The 26,217-nt window shown below is 37.2% G+C and overlaps 1 protein-coding gene across 3 annotated transcripts in view; it reads left to right on the top strand.

Annotated features, from left to right (window-relative positions):
• BRWD1 (bromodomain and WD repeat domain containing 1) overlaps nucleotides 1-22,490 on the top strand; it is a 121,320-nt gene extending 98,830 nt beyond the window's left edge. For all 3 annotated transcript variants that reach the window (XM_019922387.3, XM_019922386.3, XM_073804514.1), the window contains 5 exons: nucleotides 5,004-5,170; nucleotides 8,425-8,651; nucleotides 10,186-10,344; nucleotides 12,447-13,349; nucleotides 14,747-22,490. In XM_019922387.3, the coding sequence (XP_019777946.1) occupies nucleotides 5,004-5,170; nucleotides 8,425-8,651; nucleotides 10,186-10,344; nucleotides 12,447-13,349; nucleotides 14,747-15,912 (2,622 nt within the window). In that variant the 3' untranslated portion in view covers nucleotides 15,913-22,490. The remainder of the gene's footprint in view (nucleotides 1-5,003; nucleotides 5,171-8,424; nucleotides 8,652-10,185; nucleotides 10,345-12,446; nucleotides 13,350-14,746) is intronic.
• Nucleotides 22,491-26,217: the final 3,727 nt, after the last annotated feature.

The following is a 26,217-nucleotide window of genomic DNA, read 5'->3' as shown; positions in this document are numbered from 1 at the left end:
CTGAATAATATTTCATTGTATGGGTATATGACATTTTGCTCATTCATCTTTTGATGGACACTTGAGTTTCTACTTTTTGGTTATTGTGATTAATGGCAATACAAGTATTTGTAAGAGTTCTTGTCCTCAGTTTTCTTGGGTATATATCTAAGAGTGGAATTTCTGGTTCATAGAGTAATTCTATGTTTAGCCTTTTCAGGAACCACCAAACTATATTCCATAATGGCTGCACCATTTTGTATTCCCACTGGCAATGTACGAGGATTCTAGTTTCTCCACATACTTGCCAAAATTTGTTATTTTCTGTGTTTTTTAAAAAAATTATAGCCATTGTAGTAACTGTGAAGTGTTATCTCCTTGTAGTTTTGATTTGTATTTATGTTATGACTTATTAAAAATTATATCTAGAATTTATTTAAATCAGATATAGTAAGACATGCAGACATGAATTGTCATGAAGGAAGAAGTTTATACTCACAGATCCCTAGAAACAGAAGTGTGTGATACAAGGTTGATGAGTAGGCAGAGGGGAGAGGAGGGAAGGGAAGAGTATGGCGCAGAGCTTAGATTGGGGTTTTCACAGGACGGCAAGGCAGGGCAGAGTAAACAGTCTGGGATTGGCTAGTTTGTAGTAATTGGAGCTTTGATTTGTAGGGGTGGTCTCTAGATGTCTGATTCCTGGCCCTGGGGTGATTTGGGTAGGGGGAATATTGGCTTGGTGTATGAGAGTTTGATAAAGAAGACCTGTTAGGTGTTTGATCTCTGGATTGATTGTTTTCTGTATCAGAGGTACACCTGCAAAAAAAAGCCACTTGCTATCTCTGGGAACTAGCCCTGGGATGGGGTAGTCTCTCCAGGATCAAGGCTCCAAATGCCAGAGCATCAATGATACAGAAAATAAGAAAATATAGTCAGTACACTAATGATGTTGAGTATCTTTTCATGTGGTTATTGACCACTTGTATATTTTCTTTGGAAAAATATCTATTCAAGTGGTTTGCCCAATTTTTAATTGGATTTTTGTCCTTTTGTTGTTGAGTTGTAAGAATTTTTAAATATATTCTGGATATTAAGTCCTAATCAGATGAATGTTTTCCAGTTATTTTGTCTGTAGGTTGTCTTTTCACTTTTGATAATGTCCTTTGATGCAGAAAAGTTTTTAATTTTGATGAAGTCCAATTAATCTATTTTTTTTCTTTGGTTTCTTGTGCTTTTGGTTTCATGTTTAAGAACCCATTGCTACTTAGCGTCACACAGCCTGTAAGATGCCCAACACTACTATGGAGCAATTTGAAAAATATGTGTCAGAAACTTAAGTGCCATTTGACCCATTAATTCTAATTTTTTTTTTTTTTTTGTACGCGGGCCTCTCACTGTTGTGGCCTCTCCCATTGCGGAGCACAGGCTCCGGACGCGCAGGCTCAGCGGCCATGGCTCACGGGCCCAGCCGCTCCACGGCATGTGGGATCCTCCCGGACCGGGGCACGAACCCGTGTCCCCTGCATCGACAGGCGGACTCTCAACCATTGTGCCACCAGGGAAGCCCCATTAATTCTAATTTTAATAATTATTTTTTATAGACAGTGTTAACTGTGGAAAAGACTACTTGCACAAAACATATATATTAAGGAGTAATTTATAGAGGCAAATGTTTGGAAATAGTGTTCAAAATAGTTTAAAAAAAATCCACTGCCAAATTCAGTGTCATGAAGATTCACCTCATGTGTTCTAAGAGTTTTATGGTTTAGTTCTTATGTAAGCTATTGATCCATTTTGAGTTAATATTTGTGTATGGTGTAAGATAGAGGTCCAGTTTATTCTTTTGCATGTAGAAATCCAGTTGTCCCAGCAACATCTGTTGAAGTGACTATTCTTTCCCTATTAAATGGCCTTGCACCCTTTTTGAAAATCAGTTGGCCATAGATATATGGGTTTATTTCTGAACTCAGTTCTGTTCCATTGGTTTATACATATGAGTGTTTGTCTCTGTGTCAGTACTATAATGTTTTGTTTACTGTAGCTTTAGTAGTAAGTTTGGCAGTAAAGGAAATTTGAGTCCTCTTACATTGTTCTCTTTCAGGATTGTTTTGGCAGTTCAGGGGGTGCAATTCATTATGAATTTGAGGATTGACTTTTTCCATGTCTGTTTTCATAGGGATTGAATTGAATGTATAGATTGCTTTGGGCAGTATTGACGTCCTGACTACTGTTTTTCTATCCTTTAACGCCAGATGTCTTTCCATTTATTTAGGTCTAATTTCTTCCAGCAATGTTTTGTAATTTTCAGTGGAGAGTCGTACAGCTCCTTGGTTAAATTTATTCCCACATATTTTATTGTTTCAGATGCTATTTGAGATGCAGTTGCTTTCTTTTTTTTTTTTTTTTTTTTTTTTTTGTGGTACGCGAGCCTCTCACTGTCCACTGTGCCACCTGGGAAGCCCTGCAGTTGCTTTCTTAATTTCCTTTTTTGCTTGTTCATTGTTGGTGTATAGAAACAGAGCAGATTCTTGTGTGTTAATCTCATACTCTGTAATTTAGTTGCATTAATTTGTTAGCACTAATAGCTTTCTTGTAGAATCTTTGATTGCTTCTATATATAGGATCATTTCATCTGCAAATAGAGATAGTTCTACTTCTACCTTTCCAATTTGAATTATTTTTATTTCTTGTTTAATTGCTCTGGTAGAATTTAAGGTACAGTGTTGAATAACAGTGGTGAAACCAGGCATTCTTGTATCATTCCTGATCTAAGGGGGAAAGATTTTCAGTCATTTACCATTGTGTATAATGATAACTGTGGGTTTTTCACACATGCCCTTTTTCATGTTGAGGAACCAATAATTTTAGCACTCATTTTTGTTAAACAATTTTATTTTTAATTCAAATGTATTATTGAATTTTTCAGATGAAAGTGGTGGTACTCAGGAGTATCAGAGCTTTCAAACTTAATACGATTGAGGAAAAAAAATCACTCTTGTTAAAATTGGTGACTTATGCTAGAGTTCAGGTTTGAGGGAAAAGAATAATATATATACAAGATACTGGAAATAACTGTTAAAGACCACTTCAAAGATAAAGAAGGATTACAGATTTCACATATACTTATTATATGTATGTGTATATAGGTTTCCTTCTGTATTTGAACATACCCCATTTCTAGGTGAAGAACCAGCTACCTTAGGACACATCTTGATAACAGATACACGGAATAGATCAAGATAAAGCACAGATGCTCACAGATACAGTTCAAAACTGTGGTGACCTGCCTAAACAAAATGAGTCACAAAGAGATGTACACCAAGACACATCATAATTAAAATGGTAAAAGCTAAGCATAAAGAGAGAATTCTAAAGACAGCAAGAGAAAAACAAAGAGTCATAATATAATAGATACCCCTTAAAGCTGTCAGCTGATTTCTCTGCCAGAATTTTGCTGACCAGAAGGCTGTCGAATTACATATTCAAAGTGCCGAAAGGGAAAATCTGTTGTCATTATACTTTTGTCAAAGCCCATAGAATATTCAACACCAAGAATGAACCCTAATGGTTCTGATGGACTTGGGGTGATAACGTGTCAATGCAAGCTCAGCAACCATAATAAATATATCTCTCTGGTTTGGGACGTTGCTAAAAAAACAAACAAAAAACTGAGGTGACCTGATGCTGAGATGCTGAGTGTAGTTGCTGGGGAAGGAGCTTGGCGGTGCTACTCTTGCTGTTTGGGGTACACACTACCTCTATAACAGCTTGCTGCAGACAAATGCTGAACTCTGTTTTCACCTTTTTTCATAGAAGTGAAAATCTCCTTTGGATTTTTTTTTCAGTTAGCGAAAACAAGTACTAATAAAGTACGTCTTTTGTAAAAGTGAAGTGGCAGAAAGTAGCGTTTTTGAAAGTGGGGATACCTGTATATGTATGTGTGTATATATGTATGTGTGTGTGTGTGTGTGTGTGTGTGTGTGTATATATATATATATATATGAATATGGCAAATTCATACATTTTACATACTTTTTAAAGGTTCCCCAGTGTTAGTCTCTTCACCCTCCTCTACCATGCACCCGAATGATTGATATTTAGCTTTTGAATATTAGATTTTTACTTTACAGGAATGATTGTGGATGAGTAAAGAGTACTTCCTGTGAATACAGAGCTGTGCCAAAAAGTTATTTATAGCGGCACTCAACATTACATTGCTGTTCTTTTGAGGATTTGATGTTATTTAATTATAAAAGTTATTAGAACACAATCTTATATAAAGTTATAGGGCATAATGTCTCCTTTTGGATGTAAGCAATCGTTTTTTTCCCAATAATAATCTAAGTGGCATCAGAGGCAGTCAGATTTCAAGTAGAGAGTAGTGTAGAAGTGCTTTTGTTCCCTTGCCCCAAGGAGACACTGCTTTTCTGCTGCCTAAATAGCAGCCTTAAAACCAACCAGGGGGCTTCCCTGGTGGTGCAGTGGTTGAGAGTAAGCCTGCCGATGCAGGGGACATGGGTTCGAGCCCCGGTCCGGGAAGATCCCACATGCCGCGCAGCGGCTGGGCCCATGAGCCATGGCCGCTGAGCCTGCGCATCTGGAGCCTGTGATCCGCGACGGGAGAGGTGACAACAGTGAGAGGCCCGCGTACCGCAAAAAAAAAAAAAAAAAAAAAAAAAACAACAACCAACTTCCTATCTACGTTTGGGAGAAGGAGGCGTTTTGGGGATTTGTACAGGTAGATGTGGAAAAAACCAGTTGAGAACCATTGACATACAGACATAAATCCTAGATACAACCCTAGGGTTGATTGATTTAAAATTACTTTCTTTTCATCGGAGAAGTGTGTATTTGATACTTCCACTGTCCTTGCAGGGAAGCGATGGGAAATGAAGTAAGGAACAGTCATTTATCTATAACAGTGATATAATAGATTACAAGTAGCCTCAATGACTATAATTTTACTTGTAAAAATATTTTAAAAGATATTTTATAGTACTAGTTTTGCTTTCATGTCCTTGCAGATTTACAGTATGACGTTGAGATTGTCTGCCTTATTTGAAGAAAAAATGAAGAAAATCTCTTCTGATTTTAAGATTGGTCAAAAATTCAGTGAAAAACTTCGAAGAAGCCAGAGGTTCAAGAGACGGCAAAATTGTAACCGTGTCAATCAGTCTAACAAAAGTATCAGGTAAATTGGTTATTGCAGTCTTTGTGTGCAGTTTTTAAAAATTTCAGGTTGTGATACCTCTTTGATTTTATTAAGCTAAAAATTCTTAATCATTTTACAGTATATTCACTAAAGAATAGTCATTGTTTTTTATGGCTTGAAAGCATTCTCTGCATATAGAGCTGTTGCATTAATTTTTAATTATATACATTTGTAAGCATTTAATGAAAAGCATCAACTAAATCTTACTAAGGATTATTCAAAATATTTCTTGTCTTCTGCATAAGAATTTTTGTTTTTAATGCAGAGGATAAAATGATTACTCTGTATGGCTATTGAGCATTTGATCGTGTAAGGGAAAATGCCAGTTAGATGTAATGCACTCTATTTTCACTGGGGATTAGTTGTAGAGAAGAAATATAAAATGAAGGATTTATTCTCTTTATAGTAAATTAATATTAATTTATATTTTGCCATTTATGACTATGTAGCTTACATTACTATCAAATTTATAGATATTTTGACATGTAGAAATATGGAAATTGAGTTTTTCAGTGTTTAGTTTGTTTTTATGTACTTTTTTTTTTATAAATTTATTTTATTTATTTAGTTTTGGCTGCATTGGGTCTTTGTTGCTGCACGTGGGCTTCCTCTAGTGTGGCGATCGGGGGCTACTCTTGGTTGTGGTGCGCAGGCTTCTCACTGTGGTGGCTTCTCTTGTTGCGGAGCACGGGCTCTAGGTGCGCGGGCTTCAGTAGTTGCAGCACACAGGCTCAGTAGTTGTGGTTCGTGGGCTCTAGAGCACAGGCTCAGTAGTTGTGGCTCACGGGCTTGGTTGCTTCATGGTATGTGGGATCTTCCCGGACCAGGGATCAAACCCACGTCCCCTGCATTGGCAGGCAGATTCTCAACCACTGCGCCACCAGGGAAACCCATCATGTACATTTTGAATGTGCGCTATACCCTTGATGGATTTCCTCATGGTTGTTCTTGGGATTACACCATGCATCTCAATTGAAAACAATCTACTTCAGGTTAATACTATTTAATTCCCATAGATATAAGAATTCTGTTCTAGTTTAGCTCCCTTCCCCTTCTTATTTGTGCTGTTACTGTCATACAGTTTATATCTTTATAGGTTGTTTTATGAAGTTGTCTTTTAAATCAGATAAGAATAAACAAATTACTTATACTGTTATTTATGTTTACTTATGTAATTATCTTTCCCAGTGGTCTTTTATTTCTTTTTATAGATTTGAGTTACCCTCTGGTGTCCTTTCTTTTCAACCTGAAGTCCTTTAATATTTCTTGTAAGGCAGACATGCGAGCAGTGAATTCCCTTAATCTTTGTTTATCTGGGAATGTCTTAATTTCACTTTTATTATTTAAGACTAGTTTAGTTGGCAGTGTTTTTCTTTTAGCACTTTGAATATATCATCTTACTGCCTGCTGACCTCCAGTGTTTCTGATGAGAAGTCAGCTATTAATCTTACTGAGGTTCCCTTCCTTGTGCATATGGAGTTTTCTCTTGGTGCTTTCAAGATTTTCTTTTTGTCTTCATCTTGCAAATGACTGTAGGTGTGGATTTCTTTCCGTTTATCCTTATTGAAATTTGTCGAGCTTTGTGGATGTATAATGTTTTTCATCAGATTTGGGTGGTTTTCAGCCATTATTTCTTCAGATACTTTGTTCTGCTCCTTTTGTCTCCTTTGGGGCTCCCATATGTTGGTATGTTTAATGGTCTCCCAAAGGTCTCTGAGGCCTTCTGCATTTTTTTTCTTCATAAAGGATAGGATGAAAAGGAAAAGTTTTCACTCTTGAGCTACTATCACCTTGTCTACTGTTAAAAATCAAGTTTATGGGCTTCCCTGGTTGCGCTGTGGTTGAGAGCCCGCCTGCCAATGCAGGGGACACGGGTTCGTGCCCCGGTCTGGGAAGATCCCACATGCCGCAGAGCAGCTGGGCCCGTGGGCCATAGCCACTGAGCCTGCGCGTCCAGAGCCTATGCTCCGCAACGGGAGAGACCACAACAGTGAGAGGCCCGCGTACCGCAAAAATAAATAAATAAATATGTATATACTTATGATAAGTATATAAGCATATAATTATTTCTTTTTGTATTACCCTTCAGCTGATATTAATGGAAGTTAAAATTTTGACATAACAAGTTTGAGTTTTCCTTTTTTTATTTTTATTTTTTAATAAAAGGAGGAAACCAAGATGTTACGTTTTACAGTCATTTGTCCCCCTCCCATTTGTAGCTGACAGATTGGATTTAACACATGGAAACTGAAAGACTACTTGTCTTTAAACCTGGTCTGTTTACATTTGGAAACTTGAATTTTCTTGATTATGATAAACAATAACTGCTTAAAAGAACTGTGTTTTTTAAAAATTGAAGTATAGTTGATTAATTGTGGTTATCTTTAAGCTCCTAAAAGCTCCTTTGTCTTTTTGTTTTAAAGGAAAACAAAACCAAATCCTTTTGTTTTAAAGGATTATCTTTAAAAAACATGAATATTACTCAGATCTGTAATTTAAACCCAAAGATTGTCTTATCTTAAACTTCCACTGTTTTTCACCATAATCCATGGCTCAGGGGCCAATTTTGGTGAATTGGCCCTTAGATGTAAACAGATTGGTCTCAGAAAAAAACTAGCTTGTTCTCTTTTTTGCCTCTCTGTTCTTTCTCTTCAGGTTTTGTCAGTTTCTCCTAATTTTATACTGTCTTTAGGAATATATAAGTAGGAGCCTAGAGGGAATGTTGTCGTATTGAGACTCAAATTTGTAATATGGGCAGTTCCTTGGTGGCCAAGTGGTTAGGATTCCAGGCTTTCACTGGTGTGGCCTGGGTTCAGTCCCTGGTCAGGGAACTGAGAATCCCGCAAGCCGTGGTGCAGCCAAAAATCAGTCAGTCAGTCAAAATCACATCACATCACAAGCTCTATTGCAGATACAACTTTAAAAAAATTTGTAATATGAATGAATGCCTGTATTACATAAATGTTGGCTCCTCTTAGCATTTAATCCAAAGAATCTAAGGTATTCAGCATGATTTTCTGTAATTCTGTTTACTTGGATCATTTGTTCATTACTCAAATTTGGAATAAAATGATGTCAGGTTTAAAGAGAACAGTAATCCATGCTAGAATAAGATGTTAATAATGAATATTTTAATGTCTTGATCATAAAGTTATTCTCAGGTTAAGTAATAATACACTTTATTTAGGCATCCTCTGTTTTGTTAAATATTGTTTTATTTTTTCTTTGACCAGAAATATCAAGCAGAAGCGCTTAAAATCTCAGGCAAAAGTAATTCCTGAGTTGGTAGGTTCTCCTGTCCAGTCTACCTCAAGTAGGGCAGCTTATTCTACAAGCCACAAGACAAGTGCTAGTGTCTCTTCGGGTGTTACTTCTGGTGATTCTTCAGATTCAGCGGCATCATCAGAAAGAATGAGGAGAAATACACCTGTCACTCTAACAAATGGCTCTACATTATCTGGTGAGAAATGGAATGTTATATATTCACCTGTTGAGCACTCACGTTTGTAACATTGGTAGTTACTGTGGGTTTAGAGGAGAGAATAAAGAAGTAAGACATGACCTTGACATTCAAGGAACTTAAATTTAACAGAAGAGATTTAAGTAATACATGGAATAATTAGATTATATTTGATAAATACTGTTCTTTGCAAGTGGTGCAGCCACATTTTAAGCAAATTTGAATCATTCAGGTTTTAAATAATGTGATATAAGTACCACTGTTTGTGCAAAATTTGACATTTAAAAATTTCTTTAAATTAAAAAAAGGACTTGGTAATCATGTAAGTTTAAAGCTGATGACCTAGTAAATTCTAAACTGTTTATTTTATTACTATTTGGTGGTATAACTGTAGCTGACGCTGACCCTTTGTTAGCATTGTGCGAATGAGGCCATGGTGTGTACATACTTGCATATTGCTCTGAGTGATTTTGGTGACTTGTGATGATGGTATAATGATTACTGTTGTGATTTAAAATAGTAGGATCAAACAGGTAAAATGCAGCCAAATTTTAGAGACTGGCAAGTCTTGCAGAAAAGTTTGGATTACTTAATAGGGTCCCTTGTTGTGAAGGAATCACATGACGAATTCTGTTTCAGGAAGATTAATCAGTTTGGCAGTGATATGTGGGGAAGGAGAAGAATCTGGAAACATAGTCAACATGATGGGAAGTGGGATACAGTAGGAGCAGGCAGAGTGGGCAAACTGCAGAGCAATTTCAAAGGAAGGAACACGATTTGGTGACTGATACCCCTCTAACAGCCACTCTGTTCTTTGACGTAGAGTTGGGTTGTAATATGGAGCAGAATTTTGTCTTTCAGCAGTATGTTCCCACTCATTTTGATGCAATATTTATTTTGTGATAGGCATGCAAGAACTGAGCCTGGATGAAGGAGCAGGAAATTTGGTTTCCTATCTTGTGCCTACACTTGTGCATATACTCATTAAGTATTATGGTGGGGGGAAATGACCTGTACTATTTAAATTATTCATCTCACACCTTTTCTACCTTTTGTGTGTGTGTGTGTGTGTTGAAATGCTCTTTCTTGAGCTTGGAAGCCTGTATGGTACAACTATGCTGTTAGGAAGGGCTACTAGAAAGAGACCTGAAAGCCTACTGAAATACTGGACTTGAAATGATTGTCTTTTCTATAGGAAATACCTGTCTCATAACAGAAGGAAGAAGATAGTGGAGCTAATTAAATTTTTAATGAAAGCTTGTTTATAAAATATATAAATTGTATTTTCTGAATCCAAACCAGTATTAACATGTTACTTTCAGAAATAAGAGAACAAACTTGATTTCAGATGCTGATTATGTACCTTTTAATACCAAAATGTTATCAGCTATTCTTTGGAACGGTTTTAAAAAATATACTCTCCTTTTCAGAGTATTTTAAGAATCTGCTTTTAGTCTATTGTTACAAAATAACTGCTTGTGTGTAAAGATAGGAGAATATATGTAATGAACTGTTGATGCTTCATTTTTCTTAGAAAGTGAAATGGAAGATTCCTTAGGTACCTCTTCATCATCTTCAGCTTCAAATAGTTCAGAGGAAAGCAAAGAGAGTTCAGGAGCTCGTGAATCCTCCTTACGTAGTGGGCTGGCCAGGAGCAGGATGACCAGAACCAGAGCCGCTAAAAGAAAAACTGGTGAGAAGAGGCTCAGTGGTACTTTGGAGAAATGTATATCAAGAGAATTCAAAAGCTAAATATTGGATGGTTTATTTATTTATTTACTTAAAAACATTTTTTTTTTAATTTAAATTTTTATTTATTTTTTGACTGCATTGGGTCTTTGTTGCTGCACGTGGGCTTTCTCTAGTTTTGGCGAGTGGGGGCTACTCTTCGTTGCGGTGCATGGGCTTCTCATTGCGGTGGCTTCTCTTGTTGCAGGGAGCACGGGCTCTAGGCGTGCAGGCTTCAGTATATGCGGCGCTTGGGCTCAGCAGTTGCGGCACGCGGGCTCTAGAGTGCAGGCTTGGTAGTTGTGGCACACGGGCTTAGTTGCTCTGCAGCATGTGGGATCTTCCTGGACCAGGGATCGAACCCGTGTCGCCTGCATTGGCCGGTGGATTCTTAACCACTGCACCACCAGGCAAGTCCTGGATGGTTTACTGACTTAATGCATCTGCACATGATTACATGTCCTTTAGGCTTTTTTTTTTCTTGAGGTATAATTGACATATAACATTATATTAATTTCAGGTGTACAATGTAATGATTTGACATTTGTGTACTTTACAGAATGGTTACTGTGCGTCACCATACATAGTCACAAAATTTTCTTTTTTCTTGTGATGAGGACTTTTAAGATTTAGTCTTAGCAACTTTCAAATATGCAATACAGTATTATTAACGATACTTGCCATGCTGTACATTATATCTTCATAACTTATTTATTTTATAACTGGAAGTTTGTACCTTTTGACTCCATTCACCCATTTCACTCACTCCCTATGCACCCTACCCTCAGGCAACCACCAGTCTGTTCTCTGTATCTATGAGCTTGTTTTTTGTTTTGTTTTTGTAGATTCCACACATAAGTGAGATCATAGGGTATTTGTCTTTCTCTGTCTGTCTTACTTCACTTAGCATAATACCCTCAAGGTCCATCTGTGTTGTCGCACATGGCAAGAGTCCATTCTTTTTTATGGCTGAGAAGTATTCGTGTGGGTGTGTACCTTTTTTATCCATTCATCCATTATCGAACACTTAGGTTGTTTCCGTATCTTGGCTATTGTGAATAATGCTGCAGTGAGCATGGGGGTGCACATATCTTTTCACATTCATGTTTTTGTTTTCTTTGGATAAACAGCCAGAAGTGGAATTGTTGGATCATATAATATTTCTATTTGTAATTTTTTGAGGAACCTCGATACTGTTTTCTATAGTGGCTGCACCAATTTACTTTCCCACCAGCCGTGCACAGGGGCTCCCTCTCCTTCACATCCTCACCAACACTTGTTATTTCTTGTCTTTCTGATGATAGCTGTTCTAAAAGGTGTGAAATGATATCTCACTGTGGTTTTGATTTGCATTTCCCTAATGATCAGTGATGTTGAGCATCTTTTCATGTGCTTGTTGGACATCTGTATGCCTCTTATGGAAAAATGCCTCTTCAGATTCTCTGCTCATTTTTAAATTGGATTGTTTGTTTTTTTGCTATTGAGTTGTATGAGTTCTGGATATTAACCCCTGATTAGGTATATGATTTGCAAATATCTTCTCCCATTCAGTATGTTGCCATTTCATTTTGTTGATGATTTCCTTTGCTTTTTAGTTTGATGTAGTCTTGTTTATTTTTGCTTTTGTTGCTTTTGCTTTTGGAGTCAGATCTAAAAAATCATTGCCAAGAATGATGTCAAGGATTTTTCTACCCATGTTTTCTTCTAGTAGTATGATTTCAGGTCTTACATTCTTTAATCCACTTTGAGTTAATTTTTGTGTATGGTATAAGATAGTAGTCTAGTTTCATTCTTTTGCATGTGGCTGTCTAGTTTCCCAACACCATTTATTGAAAAGACTGTCCCTTACCATTTTTATATTCTTGGCTCCTTTGTCGTAAATTATCTGACCATATATGCATGGGTTTATTTCTGGACTCTCTGTTCTGTCCTTTAAACTTTTTAAATTTAGAAAGGTAAACTTGTTTTGGCATTAAAAAAATAAGGAACATCAGTACTAAAATGAAGTCATTTAAAAACGTTGAAATAAGGAAGACCTCTCTAATTTTACTGTTACTTTATTTTTAGGTCCAGTTTCTTTAGAAAATGGATGTGGTAGAAGAGCCACTAGAAAGAGAGTCTATTTAAGTGACTCTGATAACAATTTTTTGGAGACTGGTGAAAGTCTAAAAGCCAGAGCTGGAAGTAACCGAAAAGTGCTACGAAAGTGTGCTGCTGTGGCTGCCAATAAGATAAAGTTAATGAGTGACGTAGAGGAGAATTCTAGCTCTGAAAGCGTCTGTTCTGGCCGTAAGCTGCCTCACCGCAATGCTTCTGCTGTAGCTAGAAAAAAGTTATTACATAATTCTGAGGATGACCAGAGCTTAAAGTCAGAACTTGAAGAAGAGGAGCTAAAAGATCAAAATCAACCATCACCACTGTCCAGTTCTCATGCTGCCCAGAATACTGAAAATGGAGATTCAGAGTCAGAAAGTGATTTGCGGGTAGCCCGGAAAAATTGGCATGCTAATGGTTGCAAGTCCCAAACTGCAGCAACTTCTAAAACAAAATTTCTTAAGATAGAGTCTTCTGAGGAAGACTCTAAAAGTCATGATTCAGATAATGGACGTAACAGAACTGCTGGCCCATCAACATCTTCGCAGAAACCTAAGGCAGAAAGCATCTCAGAGGAAGAGGAGGAAGCAAATTCTGAACCAAGAAAATATGGTGGTAGGAGGTACAACACAGGTCGCAAGAATGCTGCTTTCCTTAAAAAAGCAAAAATCTTCAGTGATTCAGAGGACTCTGAATCTGAAGCAGAAGATGGAGAAGACGGTAGATGTCATAAAATGGAAATTAACCCGAGTTCAGGGAATGTGAAGTGTGAACCTATTGCTGGGTCCCAGTGTTTTTCAGATCATGTATCTGAAACTGATCTGGATTCAGATGATGACAAGAAAACAAAAGAAAAACCAAACAATTTTATGAAAGGTAATTCAAAACATTTAACCTTGGTTCACTGATTTTTCTCACTGTCCTTTTTTTTTTATAGCATACATGTCTTTTCCCCCCATAAAACTTTTCTTTGCCACCTGTTTAGTTTTGCTTATGTAACAGGAAGCCTTGGCCATAGCTGTTTTTTTTCTCTTTTTGTCTTTTTTTTTTTTTTGTGGTACGCGGGCCTCTCACTGTTGCGGCCTCTTCCGTTGCGGAGCACAGGCTCCGGATGCGCAGGCTTAGCGGCCATGGCCCACGGGCCCAGCCGCTCTGCAGCATACGGGATCTTCCCGGACCAGGGCACGAACCCATGTCCCCTGCATCAGCAGGCGGACTCTCAACCACTGCGCCACCAGGGAAGCCTCATAGCTGTTTTTAATAGAGATTTCAGTTCTTATAATGGAATGGGGATATTGTATTGGCTATGGGCTTAAGAAAAGCAGAGGCCGGCACATTTATAAGCTGTTGGTGATAATAGTTTGAGGAGAGGAAAGAAAAGGGTTGAAAGGAATGTGATAAGTAATAATAATAATAGCAGGAGCTTCCCTGGTGGCACAGTGGTTGAGAGTCTGCCTGCCGATGCGGGGGACACGGGTTTGTGCCCCGGTCTGGGAGGACCCCACATGCCACGGAGCGGCTGGGCCCATGAGCCCTGGCCGCTGAGCCTGCGCGTCCGGAGACTGTGCTCCACAACGGGAGAGGCCACAACAGTGAGAGGCCCGCGTACCACAAAACAAAATAACAAACAAAAAAAAATAATAATAGCAGCTAAGAACAGTTACCAAGTTACCAAGCTATTTCTTATCAGGAAGTTTTTCTAAGTGCTTTACATTTATTTATGAACCAGTTTAGTCTTCATATCTTTTATGAGATAAGTACTATTATTATTATTATGTCCATTTTACTGATAATAACTCTGGAGCATGGAGAATTTAGATAACTTTCTGAATTAAGATTGTCCTGGTAAATGGAGATTGAAAAGTATTAAAGAGCAAGAGGCATCTAAAGCTAAGACTAACTGTAGTGTGTGATGGAACCTGTGAAGTTAAGAAGTTTCAGGGAGGCTGAGAGTGATGAGTTTGCATACTTTAGTGCAGTGATGAAGAGAGTGCAGTTTGTATTCATGTAAATAAAATACTCTAGTGTCAGGTGCTTTGTGTATATAGACAGAAAGGCATGGGATGTTATTGATGGGAGTATGTTATACTTGTGGATGGTGCTGAGGCTGAAAAAGTCACTGTTCTAAAGTAGTAAAAGCCCAACCCATTCACCGCCACCCTCTTTCCAAGTTAGAAAGAATCTCGGACTTCAGTTGTTTAAAATGTTGAACATTTAATTCCTTTAGACTTAATCTTCTATTAAAGATTAAAAGAGTACTCTTTAATTTTTAGACTCTGCATCACAAGACCATGGACAAAGCAGAAAAGTTGCCAGGAAGAGGGTCTGTTCCAGTGACTCAGACAGCAGTTCGAAGGTGGTTAAGAAAGCATCAAAAGCCAAAACGGGTCTCCTAAGAGTTCCTCGAAGATGTGCCACCACCGCTGCTACTAGGATCAAGCTAATGAGTGATGTGGAAGACGTCGGTTTAGAAAATGTGTGTACTAGAAGCAAAAAGGGAAGGAAAAAGTCCCTCCATTTTGCATGTACCACAGCTAAGAAGGTAGTGAGTGATTCTGAGGGAGATGTAAACTGTGACGTGCCAAACGAACAATATGGCTGTGAAGGGAAGCCACCTGAAGCCGACTCAGACGGTAGTACAAAAAGTATTAATCAGTCTTTAAATGAAGACTCAGACTCTGAAGGTATGTTGAATTCAAGACACAAGAACAGGCATACTAGTAGTCACAAAACAAATGTTGCACCTTCTAAAACAAAGAATTCCTTGATTGGGTCTTCGGAGGAAGATTCAAAAAGCCATATTCCAGGGAACGAGACTGGTAGAAAATGTTCTTCTGAGTCAACTCCGGTGCAAAAGGCTACTGCAGAGAATAACTTTGAAGAGGAACTGAATTATGGGCTACGCAGGTGGAATGGCAGAAGACTCAGGACCTATGGGAAGGCTCCTTTCAGTAAGACAAAAGTGATGCGGGATTCGCAGGAAGCAGCCGAGATGGCAGAAATGAAAAGGAAGAGACTGCATCCTGAATTGGAAAATGTGAAAGCTTCTGAAACAACAGGGAGCTCAAAGTGTGGACCTGACACTAGTCCCAAATCTGATTCAGATTTGGGGTCTGCCCCTGAATCAGATGCTGACTTTACTGATGATACAAAAACCAAAAAGAGGAAAATGAAAGGAAAAGCAAAAGTAGTTAGAAAAGGTAAAACTTTTACAGCTAACGTATCTAAAACCGTGAGACGACAAAGACAAAGCAAACGTCCTAGGTTAAACGTGGATGATAATGACTGGGAGGATGTGGACTATGCAAAATCTAAAAGAGTTCTTCGGCGTTCAAAAATAAAGACGAGAAATCAGGGTAGGAGGACCGTGAGATACCATGATGGGGATGACGACAGAAGCTTAGAAAATGTGTTAGATTTTGATGATTGCACCTTATGACCTTGAGGGAAAACCAGTTCATTTAAAGAGGGAATGGACTGGAATTTATAGTGAAAGCTGGCTGTTGAAATTATTTTTTGTCCTACAATTCAGGGAATATATTTATATTTTTCTATGAAAAGTTATGAATGTGACTAAATCATGACTGTTATTTTTATTTGCACTTGCTTGCCTTTGTAGCAGCATTCAGCACAGGTGCCAAAATATGCTTCATTTTGGGGGCAGATCTACTTTGACAGTATTTACATATAGCAAGAGTTTGAAATACGTTAAACACTAGACATTCTGGTTATCAAAACCAATGAGCATTACTTTCATGGTAGCAATTGTCATACAGTTATTTTCAGAATTCGTCAAGAGGTGGTAGTTTCTAATCCCAGTCCTATTGTAGTATGAATTTCATGTGACCTTTGTTTACAGATTCTTCATAAATATTCTGTGCATACTGACATAACAATTGTGGGAGGGGTAACCATGATTAGTAGGCAAGGTACCTACCACTTTTTTCTTTCCCTGGCTACTTGAGTAGAATGCATTATACCAGATTGGTCATTTTCATTGAAATGGTTTCCAATTTTTGTTTCAAAGCCCTGTTGGGTCTTTCTCTTTTTCTTTATTTTTAAGGAAAATATCATCCATTATATTTTATAAACTTGAATTTATAAAGTGCTGGTAAATTATTATTTTTTTTAACGTTTGTGCATTATAAACCTCTAAGGCCAGACCATAGTACTAGCATTTTCTTTTAAATTGTGCACTAACAAAATGCTATATAATTTGTCTTTCCAAGATCTCCTGGTTTCCATGTACGGAATTTAACCAAAATCTTGGTCTTCCATAGTCTTACTCTGTGAAATAGAGGAGTTTGTGTGCCTTAGATTTAGATAAAGTGTGTTCTTTAATAGAGTGTACAGGGCTAAAAGAGTAAATTATGTGTAATTTCCCCCCATCTCTTGAAATTGTAGAGTTGATTTTTGTTAAGAGTGCAATCACAAATCTCATTTATATAGGAAAATAGTTAAATGTCATTCTCCATCTCTTTTAGTCTACTGCTGCCATGTGCAATCCCAAGCATTCTTTGCTGGTGCAACTAAGTATCTTTATTAGTGACCTCTAGTTTAAATCTAAGAAACTGTCATGTGTTGTTGGAAAATAATTTTGAAATCCACTTAAAGCGTAACTTTTACATCATCAAATACCATAGTACACTTATTTTCGAGCCAAATATTTTTACTTGATAGGTTGTGCTACTCCAAACAGTATAGGTGGCCATTCCTAGCTTGTTTGTGCCTGAAGATGGACTTGATTCAAGTGGTTTACATATTTCGTAGCTAAAGGGGTATGTTACAGTACTCCCACCCTTTGTTATTTATTGGCCCTAACTGTGTTTGGTTTCAGACAAAATTAACCCTTTTCTCCTGTGTATCCTTAAGGTGGCAGATAAGGAAAAGCATCAGACTCTGGTATCAGTGTTAGAGTGTTCTTAAGTGTTGCTACTTTTTAGTTATCTTTTCCAGTTGACATGGTAGAAGGTACTTTCTCTTTCTACTCTGGTATAAGGGGAAGGATGTTCTTAGACATTACCAACTGAGGTAGGTGGTATACCTACCTCTCCTTTGGTTGTTGAGAGAGCTATCACCACTTCAAAACTATGATGCTTTTCTTCTCAAAGCTCGTGTTAACTGTATTGTTAACAGATTGAGTCAGGGTAATTGTCCTTGACTACTGACCTGAAAAAAATTAATGGCATGCTCTTCCTTAATTTTAAGAAATGGTGATAGATGTCGTATCCATTAATTTATTTTAACTCTTCTTAAGCTTCTCTGTTTTATATCTATTCTCAGGGTTATAACTCCATGTTTACCATCACCTGGAAAAAGGTACCAAAAAAATCCATAAATAAATATGGAATATATTCATAAATACATCAGTTCTTTTGGTAAAATGATACTTTGACCATTTAGGCTTCATCAATAGAACTAGTCTTATCTTTTGGACTGAATTAACTGAATTGATTGGCTGGTCAACCGTTCATAATTGTTCATTTTGTCCAAAATGGTTAGGCCTTTGTGTGTAGAAGCAGTATTTTGGTTTCATCTGAAAAACAAACAAACAAACCCCCCCAAAAATTGGCCTGGTGACTTTGAAAGCATGGTTGACAATGGTAGCTTCTCAAGTTCTGAAGTAAAACTAAGGGATTATAGAAAGAATCATTTTTATGGGTTTTTTTGGTCACGGTGCTATTCCTAAGGTTAACTTTGAATATGTGACACACACTGCTAAGTACCTTTAAGGAAAATTAATAAATAATTAATAGTTCAAAATGTTTACATTGAGCACTAGAACATGTTTGACTTTTTTTCTACTTTATGTGAAATGAGCAGGGATTTAATGCACAGATGTACTTTAATATGTTTGGGATCAGTTTGTATTTTTCTTGTGAAAAAAGACAAAAGGTTACAAAGTGAATGTGAACTGATCCAGAAGTAAGTGCTATAGCTTTCAGTTGCACTTGAAGTAACTTAATGATGTATATGAAAAAAAGACTACTGTGGTTGTTTATGTCCAAAGTCCTATGATTTTATTCATTTATGGTTAAAAAAAAAAAGGTTTGAGGTGTATTTAGATTTGATTTTTGATTCCTTTGAAAGACTAATTTTACCAAGCATATTAAGACAAAAAGATTTCAGACGTTAAAAAAAAAAGGTGAGGTTTAAAAAAGCTTTTTTTCCCCCACTTCCTGCTTATTTAAAAAGGGTATACTGACAATGTGTAGTAACTTCTGAATAAAAGGAAAAGTTTATCCCATTTTCAGATAATTCCTAGGGTAATCATTCTCCCTTTATTTTAGGGATTAAACCCTTTGTCAATTTAGTAATCCTTGAAAGAATGATAAAGCATTTATTTACTCACAGCTTCTAAGTTACAACAAAAAAGTTTCTTCTAGATAGTTAAGAGTTGTACCTAAAAAATAAATTAGTTTTATAATAAGAGAATGGGGGGAAATAACTTATGTTTTAGGAAAAGGCTCTTCAAAACCTAGAAGTGCAAATGGGAAAAGGAGACGTAAACCAATAAACATGCCATCTGAAGGTAACTACTGTCCAAAAATAAGACACGTCACTGAATCCTTCACACTCCATTGCTTGATGACTTCTTAAGTAAAAATTGTTATTTAGAGTAATGTTGGGTCCATACTGTGTTCCCTGTCCCTCTTCCAGCCTTTTTTTCTTTAGAATAATCAGAACACAGAATTTATTAACTTCACTGTATGGTATTAAAAACTAAAATGAAAGGATTTTATTAATCTCTCCTGTCAGTACAAATTGAATTTGTGTTACCTGAAAAAAATGAGAGGTTTGTATATCAGTAGATTGCAAGAACATTGTTAAAGGTGCATACAATATTTTTGGTTTTCCTTTCTACTCAGTTGTACTCGTTTTTTGAGTAATATTTAAATGGCTAGAAAAGGTTTTTTTGCCTGCCTTTTTAGAGCTGAAATGCCATCTCCACTCTTTTCATTGATACTAAGTCAGTATATTTACTTTATCAGGTATCTTGTGGTTGTCATCAAATCCTTTAGTACGTACATTGTATAGAAATTATAGTTCACTTATTCTAGTATGATGGAGTTTAACAAAGCACCTTCATTGTAGAAGAACTTTCCGCCTGTTAATTATTTAAGTTATATCTCTCAACTTCTGCTGTGGGTATCAGGGAATAATAAAGCAGAAACCCTAAGAAATTTGCAACCTAACAGAATAAGACTGTCTCTTATTCTAGTATTCGGGAACACACATACCAGCTCAAATACATTTGTCAAAGCTAGGGAGAAAATGGAGCATTTTGGAAGAATCTAGTCCAACTTGATTTGTAAATGCTAATCCTACTTATAGCTCAAATTGTGAATTTAATGGAAAGAACTGAAGTGTGAAAAGTATAATGGTGAGGGCTGTGTTGTGTTTTCTCACATTTTAAGAAAAGTTTTTATAGCTGTTTCTTAAAATTGTATATGTTGCCTAAGGATACATGGGAATTCTCAAAGTTAAGAGAAATTTTTACCAATCACTCATAATCTGCCAAACTGGTTCCTAATGTGTTGTTAATTTGGTAGAAGAATATCAAGACTCTTACTTGGTATCTCTTCAAAGATTGCCTTTATGGATTTGATGGAGGGAGGAGGGGTGGGGGCACTCACAGCATTTGAGTCCTACAGATTTGCAGGCTCTATCTTTGGCAGCATGCAAGTCGCTACAGACTATTTGTCAAGACCGATCATTTCATTGAATTTAATTATCAGTGCTACAGCATATTGTCTGGTCACACCTTAGTTTTTACATTAATTTTAAGGTAAGTTTTATCATTTATTAAAATCTTTAATGGGAATTAGGACTGTAAAGAGAAAGAGGCATTCTGAAAATTGAAATGAGATCGCACAGACTATGTGGACTGCAGCAGCCAGCCCTACTTACTGTTGGTTCCACAAGGAAAATTATATAGAAATTATTACCTTTTTCAATCAGTGGTTAAATGTTAAAGGAATCTTTAATTTTTAATAGGTTGAAGTTGATTTCCTAAGTTTTGATCCACCCTTAGTCCTTGGACTGTATGGACATATTCAGTTCATCTGTAAAATTCTACCATTTTAGTGGAGCTTGTCAGAAAGGCACATCTTTAATTTTTCACTCCCACATGAGAGCTCTACTTTAACTTTTTCTAAATTAGCTCGTTACCACGACTGAGTCAGCATTGACACCTAGGAACAAATTTTTTAGACAACTGAAGTAGTAGAGTATAATAAATTTAAGTCATCATAATTATAAGCAAAGGCTTTTTTTTTTTTTTTTTTAAACTACTACGAGCCTTCTAGCTGGTTAAGTCTGTGAGGTCTGCAACATCCAGTCAATTTCCATTGCAGCTCATCTTTACCTCTTGTCTTAAGCAACTCTCCAACCTTTATTCATTTGTGATTTCTTCTCATGTAGGCAGAATGCAGGGCTACAGTTCGTTGTGAGCCAGGGGAAACTGGAGGGAGTCAGATGTTCTTGCAAAGGGGCTGCCGTTGGACTGTGTGGCCCTGCTGCTTTTCATTCGTAACTAATAAAGTAGATGGAAAAGCCAGTATTTACTTCTGATATCTTCTTATCCTGCCTATGTTAGTCTGAAATGATGTTAAGATCTCTCTGAAAAAATTCATTAAGCAGATAAATGTAAGATCCCTGAATTCATACTTCATATAGTCTTTATCAGATTTTTAGAAAAAAAGTTGCAGTAGCCATCACAACTCTTGTGAGAATCATTATATGACTGTTACCAATTAATTGCTCCTAGAGATGAAAGAAAACTAGAGTCAGATTAGCTGTAGATGCAAAACAAAACAAGGTTCTATGTACCCATCATTGAATGAATTAAAGACTTAAGTTCATGTGTTCAACCACAGAAGTGACCAAACTAACAGAGAACAGCTCTTGGTTACAGAATTATTTCTGACAGTCCCTTGACCTGACACTGCCATACTACAGACATTGACTTCTCAGTGTTACCAACTCCCCCTAGAAAAATGTTAAACCCAGCGAGTTACAGAAAACACTACTCTATAGCCCTTCTCTAAAGAGACTTTCTGGAAATTTACGCTGTAAGGAATATCAGTAAATGCTATTTGCCTCCTGAGTTTTGGTCATTTCACTGCCTATCAATGAAGGAGAGAATGAAGAAAGAACATCTCATATCTGCTCTGATAAGAGGCTTGCAGGACAGAGGGTATGACTTGCAACTAAAATGTTTCCCCTTTATAGGGATTTGATTTATCCACCAATCACAGTGACCAATAATGTCTGTACTTAAAGTATATGAAATAGGCTAGCATATTTTCATTTTGATTCAGACATTCTTTTATATTTTTCCAGTATCAAATTTGTTTCTAATACTCCCAATTGAAATGCTGATAAGATTAAAATTGTTTATGCTTCTGTAGCAGTGATATGAAGTTTATTTTGGATTTAGGAATACAATTTTGTATCATGAAGTATCATAATTGGAATATGAATGATCCTTAAAATACAGAAACTAGAGATTGCTGCTCTGAATCAGAACTGTAATGTCTATATCTAGGTTTCTATTCACTACAGACTATATCAGAATACATAGTGATCTCTGAGTTATAATTTAAAGTGGTCATCTAGGTAAACTGTGATGGAGCACTATTAAAGATGTAAATTTTCACTCTACTAGTGAAGTTTTTACCATACCCAAATAGGGAATCATTTACAGAAAAGCAACAATGCCTCTAGCACTCAGTGACTGTTCCAACACCTGTGGCTGACCCAAGACCATCTAGGACAGTAGGACTTTTGGGATTATACTGATTTGTTAGTAGTAAATGACACGATCACAGATGTATTTTTAGAGCAGTATCCTCCAAAAATTTTAAGCTTGTACCCTAATACATAAATTGGACTTCTCTCTAACCCTGAATTATCCTGTATATATTTCTAAAAACTGTTTGTGATTTTCTCAAGGACAATAAAACACTTTATAATTTACTAAGTTCTCAGTAATAAAATTAACACTGACTTACATGTATCTATTATTATATTTTAAAAAGTTCACCACTGTCATTCTTCTGTCTTCCTCAGATTGTTTTTATGAAATTCCCATTTTATGGTCTAAGTCTTCAGAGATAACAGCTTTATCAAGTTGAAGTTGCTTATACAGTATAACTTATTCCTGTATTCTCTCCCCTCTGGACATAGTTCATATTTCCTTAAAGCATTTTTAAAAGGCTAATTATAGTTTCTTCTGTAGAATCTTAACTTTTCCCTTATTTTGGATTACAAATGTCTTAAGAGTTGGTATTACTAGGTTCCTAAGTTGTCAGTATAAGTACTTTCATCACTACATTAAAAAGGAATTAAAAAAAATAAAAAGGAATTAGTTAATGCAATTTAAATCATTTTGTCCCACAGAAAATTTTAGTGTAATAGGATTTTATCTATACCATTCAACTGGATATGTTGTTGGGAATGAACCAATTGCCTTTTTTTTTTTTTTTTGCGGTACGCGGGCTGCTCACTGTTGTGGCCTCTCCCGTTGCGGAGCACAGGCTCCGGATGCGCAGGCTCAGCGGCCATGGCTCACAGGCCCAGCCGCTCCGCGGCATGTGGGATCTTCCCGGACGGGGCACGAACCCGTGTCCCCTGCATCGGCAGGCGGACTCCCAACCACTGCGCCACCAGGGACGCCCCAATTGTCTATTTTTAATATTTTTTTCAACATGCAAATGGATGCAGTTTGTTGACTGATAATAGCATATCCTTATCTTACCATAAAGTACAAATTTCACCTTAATTTTGCCATATATTTTTAAAAACTTCATCTGTTGTAGCACATTTATATTCTAGCATTTGCTTAACATTGATTCAATGTGCTAAAGATTCACTTTGAATCCAGGGTTGGTTTGCTGAGACAGTAGTTTATAATTTAAAAACATTGTTTGAAGTGGTAAAGATACCACTTTAAGCCAGTCCTCCTTTCACTCCCCAATTTCATGTGCAGGGGACTCCACAGAGCCCAACGAAGGGTGTGGAGTGGGGGCGGGGGGGGGTGGTGGGGGTGGACCTGCTGCATGGAGCCCCGCCCTGCTGAGTAGCTCAGCCTGCTAAAATGCCATTTTTGCAATGCCGTGGGACTTATACTGAGCACATCATGTCTTTAGAAATAGAGTTTCACTGGAAAAACAAATAGAAGACTGAGGCATTTGTGGGGGGTTGCTTTTAGCAGAGTAGTTCCTAATCTACTTTGGGAGAACTTTCATGGGTCTTGGAGAAAGCACAAAGCACATCTTTGAAACGAGTTTCATAGACTTAAGGTAAAATCTGAAGGGTTTTTCTTTTGAGTGTGGAAGACCTTCCTCATAATCCTTGCTCTGTTGTTAATGAACATGTCAATCCACAGAAGCCATTTTCACCTGTACTCATTTGCCCTTGGTGACAGAAAGATACACATCTCCCCTCACAAAAGGAAAAACTAAGAAGGCTGGTAATTTGTAGTTTCACTGCTACAGAGTAACCGTGTTGATAGCTGAGAAAACCCTTACTTTCTCTCCTTAGCAGTGAAGAGGATATAGTGGAAGTGAGTCCTCCAGACGTGTGGTGATTTCAGTATCTGCAGCCTTTCCTTATCAACTGCCGAATGTCTGGAAACATGAGGCAGGGTCCTACAATCTCACCCCCCAGCAAGACTTGTGAACCTTTAAGACAGTTTTAGATAGTTTGACTCAGTGGCAGCAAGACTAGATTGCCAACAGATAAGGCCCAATATTCAGGGGTTGATGAACTTCAGATGCATTTTTATCAAGAGATATTTTTGCCCCAGATACTTTTGCTCATTAATCTTGTATTTGAAACTTGAAAATACAGCATTCAGATGTTGGCAAAAATAAAAATGATATGAGCCCATCTAAGCTGGTAGATGTGCAGTGGTAGCCCAGCACCATGGGGCAGCTCAGCACAGCCCCACTAAGATCCATCTGAGCTACCTTGGAGGCTGCCTCAGGCCACATGAAGGACCTGCTTCTCTAGTGTGCCTTTTGTCCTGCCTTTTGGCTGGTGGATCCCGTCACAGTTTCTAGCTCACAGCTACACTTCCTCAAAGGAAGCTTTCCTTGTCCCTTACGAAGTTAGGTTTCTAGAGTATTTCTCACAGCACCCTGTGCTTCCTTATAGCAACTATACTTGTGTGTGTAGAGTTCATTTCTTTTAGAATATTTAGCCTGATCCTCTGTGTGCCCAGCATATACCAGCTCAGAAAGTATCTGAATAATAGTGAAACTAGGATTTAATCATTTCAGTTATATAAAATGCTGAAATTATTTGAAAAAAAATGAATCTAGGATGAAAACCACATTTCAGTTATATAAAACTAATATACAGTTCCTTTTTATCTACTAGTTACCCATGTAATTTTTTTTGACTGAAGGAAACATTGGTGTTGGAACTAAAACCTTAACGATCTTGAAGTAGGGCTGATGCTGTATCATCAGTCATGATGGCATTTCCTTGTTTAGGTTCTAGGAAAATTATTTCAGAAATCATATTGAGTATTTTAAAGTAATTCAACATAGAGTATTAGAAATGATACCAAAAATTTAAAACCTACAAAGTTCTATTGAAAAAATTCAGATTTTTAAAAAGTGCTTTTAGGTTAGTAGCTTTAGGTTAGTGACTGAACGTACTTAACTCCATTCTTACAAGTCTGCTACTGCTTTGAGTGACAGTTATCCTTCCAGATTGCAAAGTATGCCAGGTGCAAGGGATCGTAGCTTCTACCCAAGACTTCCTTTTGTAGATAAGGAAATGGAAGGTTGTATCAATGTCGAAAACGTATCATTGACGATGATCATTTATGTTTTTTAATTTAGCAATGTGAGTAGTTTTAACATTTATTGTTGAGGAATGTAAGTAGTAGTAAAATCTTGTGTTACAAGATTTTTCCATTTATATGAACTTTCACTCATTTTTCAGAATCTGTTCTAGAGACAGAGACCCCAATACAAAAATGAGAACATGTATGCATAATCAGAAGGATGCAGTGCAAATGCCTAGTGAAACTCTGAAAGCAAAAATGGTGCCTGAGAAAGTTCCCCGCAGATGTGCCACTGTTGCTGCAAATAAAATAATGAGTAATCTAAAGGAAACGATTTCAGGACCAGAAAAGGGGTGGATTAGGGAGAGTAGCAGAAGACTGCCCCGTCGAAATGCTGCTGCTGCAGCTAAGAAAAATTCCTGAATGTTTATAAAGAGGATGACACAACCATAAATTCTGAAAGTGAAAAGGAGCTAGAAGATATTAATAGAAAAATGCCTTTTTTAAGGCGGTTCAGATCCTGGAAAGAAAAAGCACAGTAGTGACTATGAAAATGTAGAGTAGAATTGAAAACCAGGGGCCACAAGTAAACTGGCAGTTGCATTCTGCTCCTAGCTCTAAACGTTAATCCCTTGTTGGCACCTTCGGAGGAATTTCTAAAAGCCATAATCCAGTGGGTCAAAGTGGGAGGACGGCTTCCTCCTAGTCAGCCCTCGTACAGACACACGTTACAGAGAATTCTGGAGGGGAAATAGATTGTGGAGCCTGTAGCTGGAGAGGCGGAAAGAAAAGACAAATGGCCTGTCATGAGATTATTCCTTTCCAGAAAGGGAGGGCCTTGAAGAAATCTCTTGATTCTTCAGAGGAAGAAAATAATGGGAATTGTACAGGCTTGAGATTTCAAAATCTCAACCTGATGCTAATTTTCAGCGTTCTGCACTA

Source organism: Tursiops truncatus, chromosome 4, assembly GCF_011762595.2.
Source record: "Tursiops truncatus isolate mTurTru1 chromosome 4, mTurTru1.mat.Y, whole genome shotgun sequence".
Lineage (NCBI taxonomy): Eukaryota > Metazoa > Chordata > Mammalia > Artiodactyla > Delphinidae > Tursiops > Tursiops truncatus.
The sequence above is the reverse complement of the archived record's forward strand: the minus strand, read 5'-3'. Positions and strand labels throughout refer to the sequence as shown.